Source organism: Xiphias gladius, chromosome 21 (genome assembly GCF_016859285.1).
Source record: "Xiphias gladius isolate SHS-SW01 ecotype Sanya breed wild chromosome 21, ASM1685928v1, whole genome shotgun sequence".
NCBI lineage: Eukaryota > Metazoa > Chordata > Actinopteri > Istiophoriformes > Xiphiidae > Xiphias > Xiphias gladius.
Window position 1 is genome coordinate 6,205,023 of NC_053420.1, and position 16,028 is coordinate 6,221,050.

The window sequence follows — 16,028 nt, forward strand, 5'->3', positions numbered from 1 at the left end:
TGTAATCCCAGACTTAAACCATGATGCTGAGATCAGGGCTCTGTGGAGGCCAGACCATCTGTTTCAGAACTCCTTGTTCTTCTTGTCCCTGAAGATAGTTCTTAAGTACTCTGGCTCTGTGTTTGGGCTCATTGTCCGTTTAAATGTTTACAGTTTTACATGAAGTCTGTATTTTACACATTTATGATGAGAATACAGACTGACATAAAGAGAGATTATCATTGGACCACCAGCAGAACTACCACACACCTTACAGGACAAGACTGCAGGTAGTTTCTTCCTCACAAAGTTAAACCACTATGTTTATGTTTGGTCATTAGCTTGACATAATGTCCTTCCCTTCGCGCTGCTGACTAGCTGATATTGTGCATTGATGTGGATGTATTTAGGTCTTACTTCTGTGATGTGGTCTCACAGCTCTGTGTTGCCTTGAGACTGTGTGATTAAGTCCACGGCAAACGTAATAAAAGAATTAAAACATTGTGTGAAGGACGCCATGATAATTGTTATCTTTGAGTGTTTCATAATGGAACCAACAAACAGACACACACACATATACACCCACACACACACACACACACACCGTCCCTAACAGCTGACTCCTTAAAAAGTGAGAAAAACATTAATCAAGAAGAAAAGAGAGAAAAGAGCCTGAGCCAAAGGCCGTGGATCTCTCTCGGGCCCTGTCCCGGTGACCACCTCAACCTCAACAAATGCCTCCAATCAGCACTCTGAGCCGGAAAACAGCAGAATAGACAAGAGAAACCATGAAAGATAAGAGGAAGTGAGAAAGGATTTACTATCAGTGTCACATCCCTCTGGTTTTCCCTGGTGTCTTTCTGCTTCATCTGTTTATGATAGGAGATTTTAACTGGACTCAAAAGAATATCCACATCTCCTCAAGTACCGTGAATTTGAAGTTTCAACTTCACTATGTTACCAGTGGTTTTCCAGCTATGGGGTGAACTACCAGGCTGAAAAATGTGCTGTTAGTAAAACTAACAGTGAATTAATCTGTTTCATCCAGAACCAATTAACAACAGTGCTTTCATGCTCAAGATTTGGGATATGCATTTTTTTCCCCTTCTCTTTAATTATCTCACTCAAATTAAAACGGAGATGACTTACCATTAAGTTTAATTTGTGACTCAATAAGTTCCAGCTGGGAAGTAGAACCGTTAGGGTCTTCATCAGTTGAACAACATCTCTGTTTTTCATGCTGAACCATCAGCTAATCTGAACGAAAGTTGTAGATGTTAGGCTTAACTTTTAACTGTGAATTTAACCCAAGTTTTAACATGAGCCAAACTGTTACAGCTGCCAGTCTGAATTGTTAGCTTACCCAAATCAAAGATCTGCTGTTAAACTCAACTATTAACTAACCTGGCAAACATACTAGTTGCTAAACTGAACTGTTAACTTACTTCAACCACACATTCACTTAAAATCTGACCTGTTAGCTAACCAAAACCAGATCTTTAGCGGCTAAACAGGATCATCCACTAAACTGAACCAGACTGTTTTAGCTACTAAAACTGAACTGTTAGATAACCTGAATTAAAAATTTGCTGCTAAGGTGGACTGTTAGATAACCTATACCAAACCAATGGCTGTCGGTCTGAACTGTAAGCTAACCTGATTCAAAATTTTGCTATTAAATTTGACAGTGAACTAAACTGAAACAAAGTTTAGTTTAGCAACTAAACCAAACTGTTAATTAACCTGACCTGATAAACTGAAATGTTAGCTTACCTGACCCAAACATTAACTGGAAATCCATTCTGTTAGCTAACCAGAATTTAAGTTTTAGCTGCTAAACAGGAATGTTAGTTAACCTGAACCAAACTATTTTAGCTGTTAAACTGGTCAGTTAACTGACGGCAACCGAATTAGCTGCTACACTATAGCTGTTAGATAACCTGAATCAAAAATTTGCTGGTACATTAACCTGAACAAAAGCTTTTGCGGCTAAACTGGGCCTACTCGAACCAAACTTACAGCTGTCAGTTTGAATTGTATTGAAACGTATTAGGTGCTAAACTACTGATTAGTAACTGAAACGCTGACGTGTTAGCAAACCAGAACCAAATCTTCAGCTAGCTACTGTTTGTTGATAGACAAGCCAGTTAACTAACCTGAACCAAACTATTATAGCTGTTAAACTGACCTGTTAACTAACCTGAACCAAACTGTTATAGCTGCTAAAACGAACTAGACAACCTGACTCAAATATCTGCTGCTAAATCTGACCATTAACTTACCTGAACAAAGGTTTTTGCTATTAAACTGAACTGTTAACTAGCCAGAACCAAACTATCGCTGTCAGGCTGTCCATCAACTGTTATCAAGATTTGCAGCTAAACTTGACTGTTATTTACACTAAACCAAACAGTTTAAGATGCTAAACTAAACTGTTAATTAAACTTACCCAAATATTGACTGAAAATAAACCAAATAATTTACTGAAAATCTGACCTGCTACCAAACCAGAATCCAAGTATTTGCTGCTAAACTGGGCAGTTAACCGATCAGAACCAAACTGTTAGATGAACTGAATCCAAATTTTCGGGTAAACTAGACCATAACCTGACACAAACTAAAGTTTTTGCTGCTAAACTGGACCATATACTAACCTGTACCAGACTGTTGTAACTGTTAAACTGAAATTAACAGTTTTAGCTGTTAAACTTGACAATTGACCAGAACTCTGCTAAATCAATCTGTTAGCTAACATAATTAAAAAATTGCTGCTAAAGTGGACTGTTTGCAAACCTGACCCAAAGTTTTTGCTTATGAAATGAATCGTTAGCTAAGCTTTACCCAAGATTTTAACTGCTTAATCAAACCTGAACCATTAGTGCTAAGTGGACCATTACAGCTGACCTTAACCAAAATGGGTGGTCACAGGTCATTTTCAGACTGGGTACAATCTTACTGACCCCTGAAGGGGTACTGTACCAGTGACTTTATATGGAGGCCCAAATTATGCATTTCATACTAGAAAGCATATGAGCGCACAATACCACCAAGGCAGTGCAATCCGCTAAATTAATTTTAATAACAGAAAATGTTCTTAACTTTTTAATCTGCATCTGAATATGCAGTTAAATTCATAGTGATGTACAATCTTTACATGAGCTGACAATTTGTTTATTTCTTTCAAGTGCAGTGCCTATTTCATGAGAAAACAGCAACATGTCCAACTTGTAAAGTGAAGAAATCCTTTGAAAAATTCCTGATTACACGGAATCAATCGCTCACTGGCTAACAGCTGAATTCAATTAAAATATGCTGAGAGGTTTGATAAATATGCTGCTAACGTATGGGACAAAAAACCTCATAACAAATAGATTGTTCTTCAGAGTAGTTTCCCTGTCAAACCTGGTTGTTCTGTAAAATGCATTGTCATGTCATCTTGGCACCATGTCACTTTTTTCCAAACAGAACTGTTGTTTGGATCCCACCTCTCCATGTTATAAAGTTTCAAAATATGATGAGTCTCTTCAATACAGTCTATTTTTTCTTTACATGAAGGCTGTAGCTAAATTCTTTCCCATCGGTCAGTTGACCCACTGGAACCCAAAGAATGCCAATCAGAGGTCAGATTGCCAATTTTGCTGATCAGACATTTCCTGGTACAGTATCTCTACCCTTGGCCCGTTCAAGTGTCCCTAAAAAGGAAATCAGTCGAACTTCATGACAAGCAGCTCCGACAGACAGGAAATAGAGGAAGTGGAATAAGTTGAAAGGTGGCATTGCATTTTTTGCTCCTGAACCGCCATGTCATCAAAACCTCACTGAGCAGCGGGAGCGATGAACTGCTGACGAGAACTTTTGGTGAATGCGCTGATTTTCTCACACATTACATATTGCTTAACAACCCGAGTACAAGCTGACAATACCGCGCTAAAAACCATTAGGTTACGCAAACACTAAAAATCTTAGATAAGACTCATAAGTATCACCATTGTAATATCCTGAAGGAGTATAATCTTTTAAACCAGAAAAACATGATCAAATACAGCAGATCATGATTAATTTATAAGAGGGCAAACACTAAGGCTCGTCCTCCCCTCTGCTCGTCTATTACACCAACTCTCGACCAAACAACTGCAACATCCACCAGAAGAGATCTTCTTCTCCCCAGGAGACAAAGTAATTTCAAGACAAGACTGAAATAATATACCAGTATACATAATACTGGCCCTGTACATTCGGATAGGGTGTGTGTGCCCTTACTGAGTACTCATGGATCGGATCGTCAACATGTGGATGGGCATCGCGGCTGGTGTGATCGCAAGATAGTCTCTAGTTTTTTGTATTTGAGATTGTTTTTATCTTTTGTATGTGCCCAGAGCCTACGGATAGAAGTTTGACTTTTGACATATTTTCAGAAATGTAACTAATATGTATTGTCCCTGTTAAAGGAATGAATAAACTAAACTCACTGTATAGTTACGCGAACACCAAGTCTGAAGCATCAGTAGCCAAATCTGGATCAGGATCTGGTCCCATTGGGTTCAGTTCAAGTTGCAGTCCTGTAAGTTGACCATGGCTGTCCTCATTGAGTGCAAACCTGAAGTCCCTCAAACAGACAGATTGTAAAGTTTTTAATTCAGAAGAGTACAAGCCATTTACAAACGAACCTCAGCGGATGAAAGTTGGACCCTCAGTGGACTGTTGTTCGGGTCATTCAGGACTTAAGGCCCGTGTCATTTTAAACTGGTGTTTCACTGTGCATCATCATTCTCTGGGTCTATAAGAGTAATTCTGCTTTATTATAACATGGATCTTATTTTGGTAGTTTGGTTCACTATTTCTATCAGTAATTACTCACCAAGTTAAAAGGCGAGATCTGGAAACACAGTGACATTAGTAAATATAAATCTGGCAAGTCAAAAAACATGAGCAGTCAGGTGACCAGACAGTTTAGGTTAGTCAAATTATTGGTCTGTTTCTCAAAATGGACTTCCTACATCATATTTCATGTTTGTCTACTCCAACTGTCGTTTCATTTAAATCAGGGCTTAAAACTTTTTACACAAATTTTATTTTGCTCTGTTTCCTTTCTTTTATATCTTATGTAAAGCACATTGAATTGCCTTGGCATTGAAAGGTGCTATTCAAATAATCTTGCCTTGCCTTCAGCCAGTACATGAAGCACCATGCCCGTACCAACAAATAGCAACCAATCGCAACAAATAATAGTGTTGTTTTAATGCCTGAACGCCTGCTAATATATCCATGAGTTTTAATGCTTAACAGAAAAAACACTGCAAAAACGCTGCACGGTGGTTTATATTAAATGGGATTTTTCAACTTTTCAAAGTTATCATGATGGAAATTATTTCATAATAACTGCGGAATGACTGCACAATAATGCAGGTCAATACAATAATAACATATTACAAGTCACTGCACCACTATAAAAGAAACATTCTTGAAACTTCATTTGTATTGAAATGAGGAATAATTTCACACCAAGCTGGTTTTTTTTCCCCACTAGTTTTTAAGATTTCTGGCCCTACTAAACCTGTTAAAATAGACTTTTGCAGTGATTGTTCCCATCATAGTGTCAGTTCTAGTTGGCATTCCCAGAGAAACATGGAGTGACTCACTTCTTGTTGGCCCCAGAGTCAGACTGGTTTTCTAGTTTAATAGCTTCGTCAGCTGAAAAGTGCGCCGACTGTGGTTGAGTCCTGCTGATTTTTTAAAAACCAAACCGCTGTCGCTAAACCAAACAGGAATTATTGTTACATGGAAGGCTTTCATTTTCACTTTAATTCAGTGGCATTCCCCTATAACAAGACAACAACATGTAACGTAAACAACAGGGGTGAAGAGTGGGGAGGTCCAACAGTGGCCGGCTTCCCATTTGTCAACAGTAATGTATGAAAAACAAAAAACACCAAATACATCAAAATAAAATACAAACAAAATATAAAAAATAATCCTCAATGATAATACTAAATATTTCAGTTTTCATGTCAGAAATATCATCAGGACCTTCATGTTTAGTACAAAATCAGCTTCAGGATGGAAAACACCTGTCTGTCCTAAAGCAACAATTATATTCATATCATATTAATAAAAAGCTTTAGTATACAGGTCTGTAATACTGCTTAATTAATTACAATGTGCAAGGAATAAAATGTTCAGAAAGCAGATTGTGCCGAGCAGCTGTGTGTGTGCGTGTGCATGTGAGTTACTTAAAATAACAGTCCAACATTTTGGGAAATCCTCTTGTCTCCTTACCTAGATTCAGACTGACCCCATGCAAAAATGGAAATATATATAAAAGTGATTTTTGGTTTAAAGATCAACTTTACATAAATAACATGTAAATCAAACAGCTTTGGAGTTGTGGGAGATGGATTTTTTTTTCCCCACTTTTGATGGAGCTAGGCTAGCAGTTTCCCCCTGCTTCCAGTCTTTGTGCTAAGCTAGGCTAAACATGTCCTGGATCTCTCTCTGTATTGGATGCACAGAGATGAAACTGATATCGTTCTTCTCCTCTGACTCTGGAGATGACAGAGAACAAGAGGATTTACCATAAATGACAAACTGTTCCTTTAAGGTAATGATTAATAAAATCCGGTAGAAACTCCTGTGGACTGTCTACAGCGCCCCCTGCTGTGCAACACCTGTCTGTCTGTGTCTGTCAGTCAGTCAGTCAGTCAGTCAGTCAGTCAGTCAGTCAAGTCACCCAACGAATCAGTAAATTTCCTGTGTCAAACACTTTGCGTGAAGGTGTGGTGGTGCCAGAAACTCCCACTGTTTAGGCTCCTTGTGAGTCACGGGTCCCGCCTACTGTCGGTGATGGCAGTCGGGTCCTATTAACCCTCAGTTTTTTTTTTCTGCGGTTGACACCGAAAAACCTGTGAGCAGAGCCACATCCCCTCCGATCTGTAAAAAGCCAGCCTAAAGGTGTCAGTATGCTTCAAATGAAGTGCTTGTCGGATCATCTCACAGCATTTGGTGAGCTCACTGAAGCCTGATCTCAACAGACAGTGGTTCAAATCAAACAAATCTCATGCTGTCTATATGTTGCGATTGGCCAGATTCTCTCTCAAACTTTTTTTTTCCCCCCATTCTTCACACTGCTACAAAATGCTTTGCCTTTAGACATGGTAAGACAACATTTTGCACAAACTCCTTCGTTTGAGCCATATTGAGGCCTTTAAACCAATCGAGCTCTGAATCCGACCGTGTAAATTAGCCCAGTCACGTGACGACTCCACCTGCCAATCAGCCCCCAACCAACCAGAGAGGTGCTGAACAGTCGCCCATCTGTTCGTCATTCCCTGTCGACCAATCAGCCAGTGAGCTCCACAGGGAGCTCCCGGCTGCAAAGTGCCTCCCACTGACGAGCGAGGAGTGAGATGAGCCTCTCCCTGCTGTCGGCTCCTGGGACGAAGACGCACCACTGGACCTCACCCTCCGCGCCCCCGCCGGCTCCAGCACCTCTGGGCAGGGTTTCCTCTGCCCCGGCGGTAAAGTGGTCCATGGTGAGGTGGCAGAGCAGGTCAGGGCCGGGCAGGTCATCGAACACCAGGGTCAGAGCCTGAGGGTACGTCTGGTAGCCCAGCAGGACCCGGTCCAGGTCCCGGATCCTGCGAGCTTCACGCAGCTGGTACCGCTCCCTGAAGGAGGACATTATGACAAAGATGATAATGAGGATGAGTACTAACACACTGTCAATAACCATCATAAAAACCTGAAATACATCACTTCAAACACACAAATATCCTATTTTTCTTTCAGAAAAAGGGCTTTTTAATCCCAATTAATGTGTCAGAGATTTTTAACGTGTTACCAAAGACATTTAATGTGTTATCAGACTTACAGTATACTGCTAAATTTAAATAATCCATGAAAAGTAGTTCATTTCCCAGATTCCAGAAAGGGGACCTGGGATAAATCCACTTGGGATTAAAATTAAAGGCAACAAAGGTTGTAATTATTTGTAATCAGATTTTTTTTTTTTAAGATTTAAAAATGTAGAAAAGGCTTGGTCAGCAACAAAAGCAGCTCTGGACTGAGTAAAAGCCTCTTTTTAGACATTTTCTGCAAGTTTCTAGAGGAAGCAGAGCGTCGTGGGTCTGCTGATCAGGCTCACAACTTTGAAGTTGGTTTAGAGTTGTGGTGAATGCAAAGCACTTTCTTCAATGATTTGTTCACATTTCCTGTATTTTACAAGCACCCGACTGGATTTCTGTGTACTGCTGTTCAGGCGGCCCCAGATATTCTTATTTGAAATTATTTTTAAAGATTATGCATCATAAAATCATTAAAAATTCAACTCAAAAGCCCAGTTTGATTATTATTCTCAAGTGTTAGCCTATAATTAGGGTTTCGGACTGATCAAGACATTTTTAATGGATCTGTATCAGCTGTGTGAAGCTGACACATTATGAGTCAGACGACTGCAGAGGAACAAAAACAAACAAACAAACACCATCCAGCAGTTCCAATTAATGACCTCCACACTAAGTAGAGCGATGCTGCTCTGTCTCTGTGCTGATAAAAGTGTTGCTGCTTCTGCTTCAGCGGCATTTCTCTCAGATGGATCTTTTACGTGCTGCTGTTAATTAAGAACTGCATGTAGAATTTCAAAGGTTTCGTTTATGGGGGAGATAAACAGAGGCAGATTTAAATCTGGTTCATATTTTCCCACTCTAGCAGATAAATAATGAAATATATTATAAAACAACACAACACCTCGAAATCACTGCCAACATTTGATTTGGTCAGTGATTCAAATAGGTCTGGTTTCAATAATGGCTGTTGGCAAAATAACTTATAAGTGCAAATCACACTGATTCAGAATGTCATCTTCTTGTGCCAGAGCCGGTGGCCCCATTGGGGATAAGATGTTTGAGGCGGTACAGTTGTTTTTTAGTCAACTTACAGAATTAAAAACTCTTTCATCGACAACCTTTTGCTCAGCCACAGAAACACTCCTAGAAACAAAAAAAATGACGGAAACGGGACAGATACGTCAATCACTACTGATTGGTTAGGGCAAAATAACCCACCTTCAAAAAAAAAAAAAAAAAAAAACTAAGATGAACACAATGTCAGACTGAATAATGAAGTGAAATGAAATGGCAATTCAGTCGGATTATCGGGGTAACAACACTATGGGCCACTGCACAAAGTATTATAGGAAACCATCACAGGAAATCTGCATAAGGACTGATGTTTTTCAAAAAATCCTCAGAGGGGGACTGACCCGATTCACCACCTCTCTGTTTTCAGACTTCAGTGAATATCGATTTCAGCTGCCCCATGTTCCCTGTGACTGAACTGTCTACACATCACACACAGTATATCGCCTGCCAGTCACTGTCTCCTCTTCTTCCTCTTTTTCTCGCAGCAGACGAGCGCAAACACGAGGGAACGTTTGGTTTTGGTTTTTTTTGCTTCCTGCCAAATTAAAACTCGGGGGTTGCATTCAGGGGAGCCGTCATGTTTCACTGATTTTTCTGTTTACTGTTTGTAAGCCCAGACCAGACCCCACTCACCTGGTTAGGTAAAGGTACTTAAATTTGGTGGTATTTTGTGGGGGGGGGGTCATGTCTGCTCACCTGGAGGGAGGTTCTTTGGCGAAGTCGGGCAGAGGATAGCTGATATAGTCCTCGTCCAATAGGAACACATCGGTGCTGGTCAGGATCAGGGTCCGGGGCTGGAGTACGGGTGACGGGGCTGAGCCTGGATTGGAGGAGGAGGAGCCTGAGGTGGCGGACCCTTGGCTGGGCAGACTGCTGGGGACCTGGACCTAGAGGAAGAGAGAGTAATAATTATTTTACATGTGACTTTACAAAACAAAAACAAAACAAAAGCAAATTCAAAAACTGGCAGTCATCCCTACCTAACAATTCAATCAGTTAAAGGGATAAACCTACAATTAATTATTGTTTTGCCTCTTGGGGGCAGTGGAAACAGTCTGCGAACACAGCTGTGACATTATTAAGTTGATATGAACTTGTTAACAAAGAGATGCCCACTCACACACTCAGCAGTCATGGCGCAACATTATTATTCATTCTGATTCATTTTTGTATACACCAGGTGAATGTAAGCCCAATATATGCATAAACTTGTATACCTCACTGTGCCCTTTCTTAGGAACACCATACTAATACTGGGTGGGGCCTCCTTTCGCTCTCTAAACTGTGTCAGTTCTTCGCGGCCTGGATTCCACAAGATGTCGGAAACCTTCCTTTGAGACTCTGGTCCTTGTTCATATGATTTCATCACATCATTTATGCAGATTTGTCAGCTGCACATTCATGCTGCCAATCTCCCGTTCTAACACATCCAAAAGGTGATGATCCACATCTGGTGACTGGGGAGGCCACTGAAGTCTACTGAACTTTTGCTTTGTGACATGGTGCATTATTGTGCTGGAAGAAGCCATTAGAAGATGGTAAATTGTGGCTATAATGGGATGCACATGGTCAGCAACAATACTCAGCCAGGCTGTGGCATTCAGACCATGATTGATTGGTATTAAGGGGTCTGAAGTTTGCCAAGAAAACACTCCTGACACCATTACACCACCAGTAGCAGCCTGGACTGTTGACACAAGGCAGGTTGGGCCCACAGATTCATGCTGTTTAATTCTGACCGTACCATCTGCGTGCCTCAGCAGAAATCCAGATTCATCAGACCAGGCTACCTTTTTTCCAGTGTTCAATTGTCCAGTTCTGGTGAGCCCGTGCACACTGCAGCCTCAGGTTTCTGTTCTTGGCTGGCAGGAGTGGAACCCAACGTGGTCTGCGCCTCAAGGTTCGACGTTTTGTAAATTCCGACATGCTTTTCTGCTCACCACAGTTATTAAAAGGGTGGTTATCTGAGTTACCGTAGCCTCTCTGTCAGCTCCAACCAGTCTGACAATTTCTTCTCTGACCTCTCTCATCAATAAGGTTTTTCCATCTGCAGAGCTGCCGTTCACTGGATGTTTTCTGTTTTTCATACCAGTCTGAGTAAACTCTACAGACTATTGTGTGTGAAATTCCCAGGAGATCAGCAGTTTTCAGAAACACTCAAACCAGCCCGTCTGGCACCAAACAATCATGCCACAGTCAAAGTCACTGAGATCACATATTTTCCTCCATTCTAATGTTTGATGTGAACATTAACTGAAGGTCCTGACCTGTATCTGCATGATTTTATGCACTGTACTGCTGCCACACGTTTGATTGGATAATTGCATGAATAAGCAGGTGTTGGGTGAGTGTATTTGTTTTTGCTCTCCTCCAACTCCTGAGCAAAATATCTGGTCCTTAACCTGCTAAATGCTGCTTTTTCTTCACTGGCTAAGCTCTAATTGCCATTTGGTGCTGAGCAGGTATTGTACAGTGGGTTTTTAGAGTTTTTTTTAACTGAACATCTGCCTGCTGTGATCAAACACCGCGCTATGAGAGCGGTGAGAGCAAACATAAAAAAAGTGAAAAAGCTTTGGACCAGAAAACCAAAATAGAGCTGACAGATGCTATAGAGCTTCGTAGAGCTGAGGGGAACTGCAGAGTTGAATGATTCACTGTGGGCTCAGAGCTACGAGTTACTACTTAATCTGTACACAGGCAGAAATGCAAAAAAGCTAGAACTATTTTTCAAAGGTAGGTGCAGTGACTGTGCTCAGATACCTCAAGTCTTGTCAGCACATTTGGGTTTGGAACTATAGTTCCTGTACAAAAACCCAAAACAAAACCTGTGCTCACCTCACCGCAGTACTGGGCAGATGGACTGATGTTCGTCAAGAAATAGCTCCAGCACATTAAGTCCCCTCAAATCCAAAATTACGGAGGAAGAAAGTCTAACCTGGAAAACCAGCAGGTACAGCAGGACATTAAAGGAGCGTGATGACGAAGATGCCGCGCTGGCCGGAGTCTTCCTCTCTGCCACGATGAAGGTCAGGTCTCCCATCTCCTCCTCACTGGGGTAAATAAACTTCACCCTGCTGCTGTGGACCAGCTCGTAGTTCTGCATCTTACCTGCAGGAGGACACAATTTATTCTACTTGTGCACAGATCTAATCAGGGCCGGGACGATAAGGAATTTGAACAAATCCATACATCAGGACAAAAACATAAGTATCTTTATTATCTTAAATGAAAACAGTACATTTATTTAACAGTTGAGTATTCAAATACAATCAATAAGTAATTTACTATCTACATTGAGTGCAACATTTGTTTTGCTACTGCTATCTGTACCGTAGCTGTCATTTTTCATTTCAATATTCCTATAAATCGTCACTTTCAATTCATCACTGACAATTACGTTGTTCTGTTTTGCACATTTTGTCATATCCATGTCTACAGCTGCACTGTTTAAATATTTTTATTACACTTTTGATTTTTGCTTGTTGTATAGAGCATTTAGATTTGACTAAGAAATGTCTTTCTCAACCATGCCTTGCTGTTGCATTGAGCATGTTGGAGGCACAAGAACCTCCTTCGGGATTAATGACGTTCTTTCTCATCTTCTTGTCGTACATGTTTGTCCATACTCTGAACTTCTTATTTGCACCAAAGGGGACAGAATATAGGGCTACAAAACTGTGAATAATATGGGATTCACAATCTTTTTCATTCAAAAGTGAGATTACAATTTTCTCTCACAATTTTGGCTTTCAATCGCCTATTTTTTTTTAATGCTGTAGTTTTTTCCCCCTGGATATTACTTTTGAAAAAGTGGGGTTGTATTATATTCAAGAACTCAGCACTCTCTTCTCTATTTAAATGGAGAGAGTACCATTTTCTATGCTCACAGTGTTGCACTGTTGGTTGCTTGTAGCCCTAATATTAAGAGCCTGACAAGAGGGAGTCTAAGTACATGACTGATGCTAGCCGCATGTGAACAACATGGTTTTACAAAATATGGGATTTATACTATAATGAAAGTGTTTTATGTTTCTTATTAAACTGAAAGTAATAGCTAGTTAATGATTATCCTTGAAAGATAAAATTAAATGAGAGTAGAAAGGCTCAGTACTTAACAATAGTTTGACATACCTGTGGATTATGTTGTTTTAATTGGTTTTTAGATGTCATTATTTAAATGTCACAATACATGTATACAATATTAAATATGGCCTATTTTCTTTATTAAGAATGTTTCTTATTTTCAAAAAGTCTTTTCTGAAGTCTTTTTTTTTCTGTATGAATGATTGGCAGCAAATCGGGTTGTTAAAGATCCCCTCCAGAAATGTTCAGTGATTTAAAAAAATACCCTGCTTGGAATAATAATTTGTGTCTGATATGTTTTTGCCCCAAAAAAAAGTTAAAGATTATCTCAAAAAGACATATTTCTCCCTCACTGAAAAATCATGCATACATGTCTTAAATTCAGATTTAGGATGAGCACAGATAAAAATTTTCCCCTCCAGCAGATGAATATGAAAACAGGCTTCTAGTGTCAAACTCTGCACATACATCATTCTTCACAGTAAGGTAACAAGCAAGCAAAAGACAATATTAAGTGGAGGGGACTTTAAGGTATGATTTGATGTCAAAAAAGATATTACATTTCCTCTGAGTGACAGTGTCCGAGCATGGTTACCTGTGTTTGTGTTGGTGAACTGGGAGTAGAAGTCCTGATCCGACGGCTCTGGAGGAGGAAGCTGCTGCTGCTGCAAGCTGAGAGCTGACATCAGCTCCTGAAGAAAGACGCCCGTCCCATAACTGTCCCTGCTGAGACAGCACACGATGTGATCGGCCGAATGACCTGCAGAAAGTGGATCCATGGAGAGATATGGGGGTGACACAGAGTGATATCAGCATTAAACCGCAGTTCGATATTTAAACTTGGGTGACCTCTGCAGACACTGGAGACATGGTGTGTGAGAGTCCACTGACCTACGACTCTGAAGTACTGGTCGAACAGTCCGACGTTGACGGACAGCAGCTCAGACAGTCTGATCGACAGACAGCAGCACAGACAGACGTCTGGATCTCCAGGGTCTGTTATGTCCAACACTGACAGACAAACAGTGACAGAGAGAGGGAGCGCGATAAGAGGGAGGAGAGATTTTTCAAAACTTAAAGTCTACAGACACACTTATGACCCTCTGAGGCTGTAAATTCACTACACACTGGAAAACAAATAGCGGAAAAATAAAGAGAAACCACTGCTGTTCCATTATAGGGGTAAAAAAAAGTAAAGTTTGTTTACTGCCTCCGCCAAAGTGGTTATGATTTCACTCGTCTTTTTGTTTATTTCTCAGCGGGATTTCGCAAAAGATATTGAGCCAATTTGCTCCAAGCTTGGTGGAGGGATGGGGCGTGGGCCAGGGAAGAACCCATTACATTTCGGTGAAGATCCGGTTAAAGGGATGGATCAAGGATTTTTTTAAATCACTTTCCTTAACATTGGGAAACAGGGCCTTTTTTCGATATTTTCATCAATATTTGGCCTTGGCGAAGTTATGGGCTCTCCTGAGTGCCATTTTAGTTTGTTTATTTATTTGGATCCCCACTAGCTTAGCATTACTCTTCCTGGGGTCCACTGGAAAAAATAACTACAGAATACCGTTCAGTAGAGTTCATATCTCCACTGGCGAAGGCGAAGGCCATCTCACACTGTTAAGGAAAGTGATGATAAAAATTCCGGGATCTGCTCCTTTAACAGGATCCACAACCAAAATTGAATAGGTTCTTCCCTGTTCCATGACCATCCCTCCAACAAGCCGGTGCAAATCGGTTCTGTAATTATTCCGTAATCATGCTGACAAACAAACAAACAAACGGACACGGGTGAAAACGACATGTGAAAACCTAACCTCCTTGATGGAGGTAACATTGTCGTGTCATCATGTAAATCAAAAGTAAGTGAACATAATATACCAGACTTATGCACATATACACTTGCATATACATGTTAACCTAAAGCTAAAATTTATCCTGTTTAAGGGGAAATCCGTCAGCCTCAGCTGTACTTTGAGCGGAATGCTAATGTTAACGTGCTAACATGCTAATGATACTAAGAGCATATCTAACAGCATGTTTATCATATCTTACTTACCTCAAAAACTAGTGGTGAGAGGCAAATTGTAGAGAGCTTTGGATAAAAGCGTCATATAAATTCAGTCCATTTAGTTCCTCTAGTATGTTAGCATATTAGCGAACTATGTTAGCACTGACCTCAAAGTACAGCAGAGGCTGGTGGGAAATGTTTGTCCAACAGACAAGTTGACATCGTTACCCCAAGACAAAAATCCAAAAACATTCTTTCAATATTAATGTAATCTGGGAGACAACTATGGTTTTAACTGATTTACACGGATGAGAGTTTCACTGGTAGCACATGTTTTAATACTAGCACTAGCACTAGCACTAGCACAAGTTAAGTCAAATCAAGGCAGATTTTTGATCGACATGACTTATCTTAAAAAGTTTATATAAGCGATAGTATTAGCGAAAGTAGTAGTAGTAGTTGTTGTTTAAGTAGTAGCTATAATAGTAATTGTACAAGGCTACCAGTAGTAGTAGTAGTAGTAACATTAGCAGCAGCAGCTGTTCAGATTATGTGATTTTAATATTAATCTTTTCTGAACAAATCATGCCTGTTCCTCCTACCTGAGTGATGACCGAGTGTGGAGGCAGAGTCCTCCAGCAAGAAGTAGATTGTATCGGTGGAGAGCAGCAGACAGCAGGTCAGCTCAGCCTCCGGAGACTTGTAGAGAACCACAGACAGCCACAAGACCTGTCTCACCTCCTCTGCCTCAGACTAATAATAAGTGGCACATGAAAAGTTAAAAAAAAAAAAAAAAGTTGAGCTGGAATTTTTTTTTAAAGACAGCACAAGAACTGCAAATTGTCTTTCTGAACATGAACGTTGCCTTAAGAACTTTCCCAAAGCTAAAAGTGATTGATGCAGTGGGAGAGAAGTCTGTCTTCGAGCTGGAAAGAAGAAGAACCAACTTGGCTTCATCACAGGTCAAAAATCACTCGAGAAAACCTGACCAGAGTCATATGACTGACAAGTAAATCAAGGAAGGTGAGCATGGTAATAGTGTT

The 16,028-nt window shown here is 40.4% G+C and overlaps 1 protein-coding gene across 1 annotated transcript in view; it reads right to left on the bottom strand.

The window, feature by feature from the left end:
* Positions 1-5,582: 5,582 nt before the first annotated feature.
* Positions 5,583-16,028, bottom strand: part of nisch (nischarin) — a 36,827-nt gene continuing 26,381 nt past the window's right edge. The window contains 6 exon segments of the mRNA XM_040159601.1: positions 5,583-7,643; positions 9,591-9,781; positions 11,830-12,002; positions 13,573-13,737; positions 13,869-13,988; positions 15,588-15,738. Coding sequence (XP_040015535.1) covers positions 7,316-7,643; positions 9,591-9,781; positions 11,830-12,002; positions 13,573-13,737; positions 13,869-13,988; positions 15,588-15,738 — 1,128 coding nt within the window. The 3' untranslated portion in view covers positions 5,583-7,315.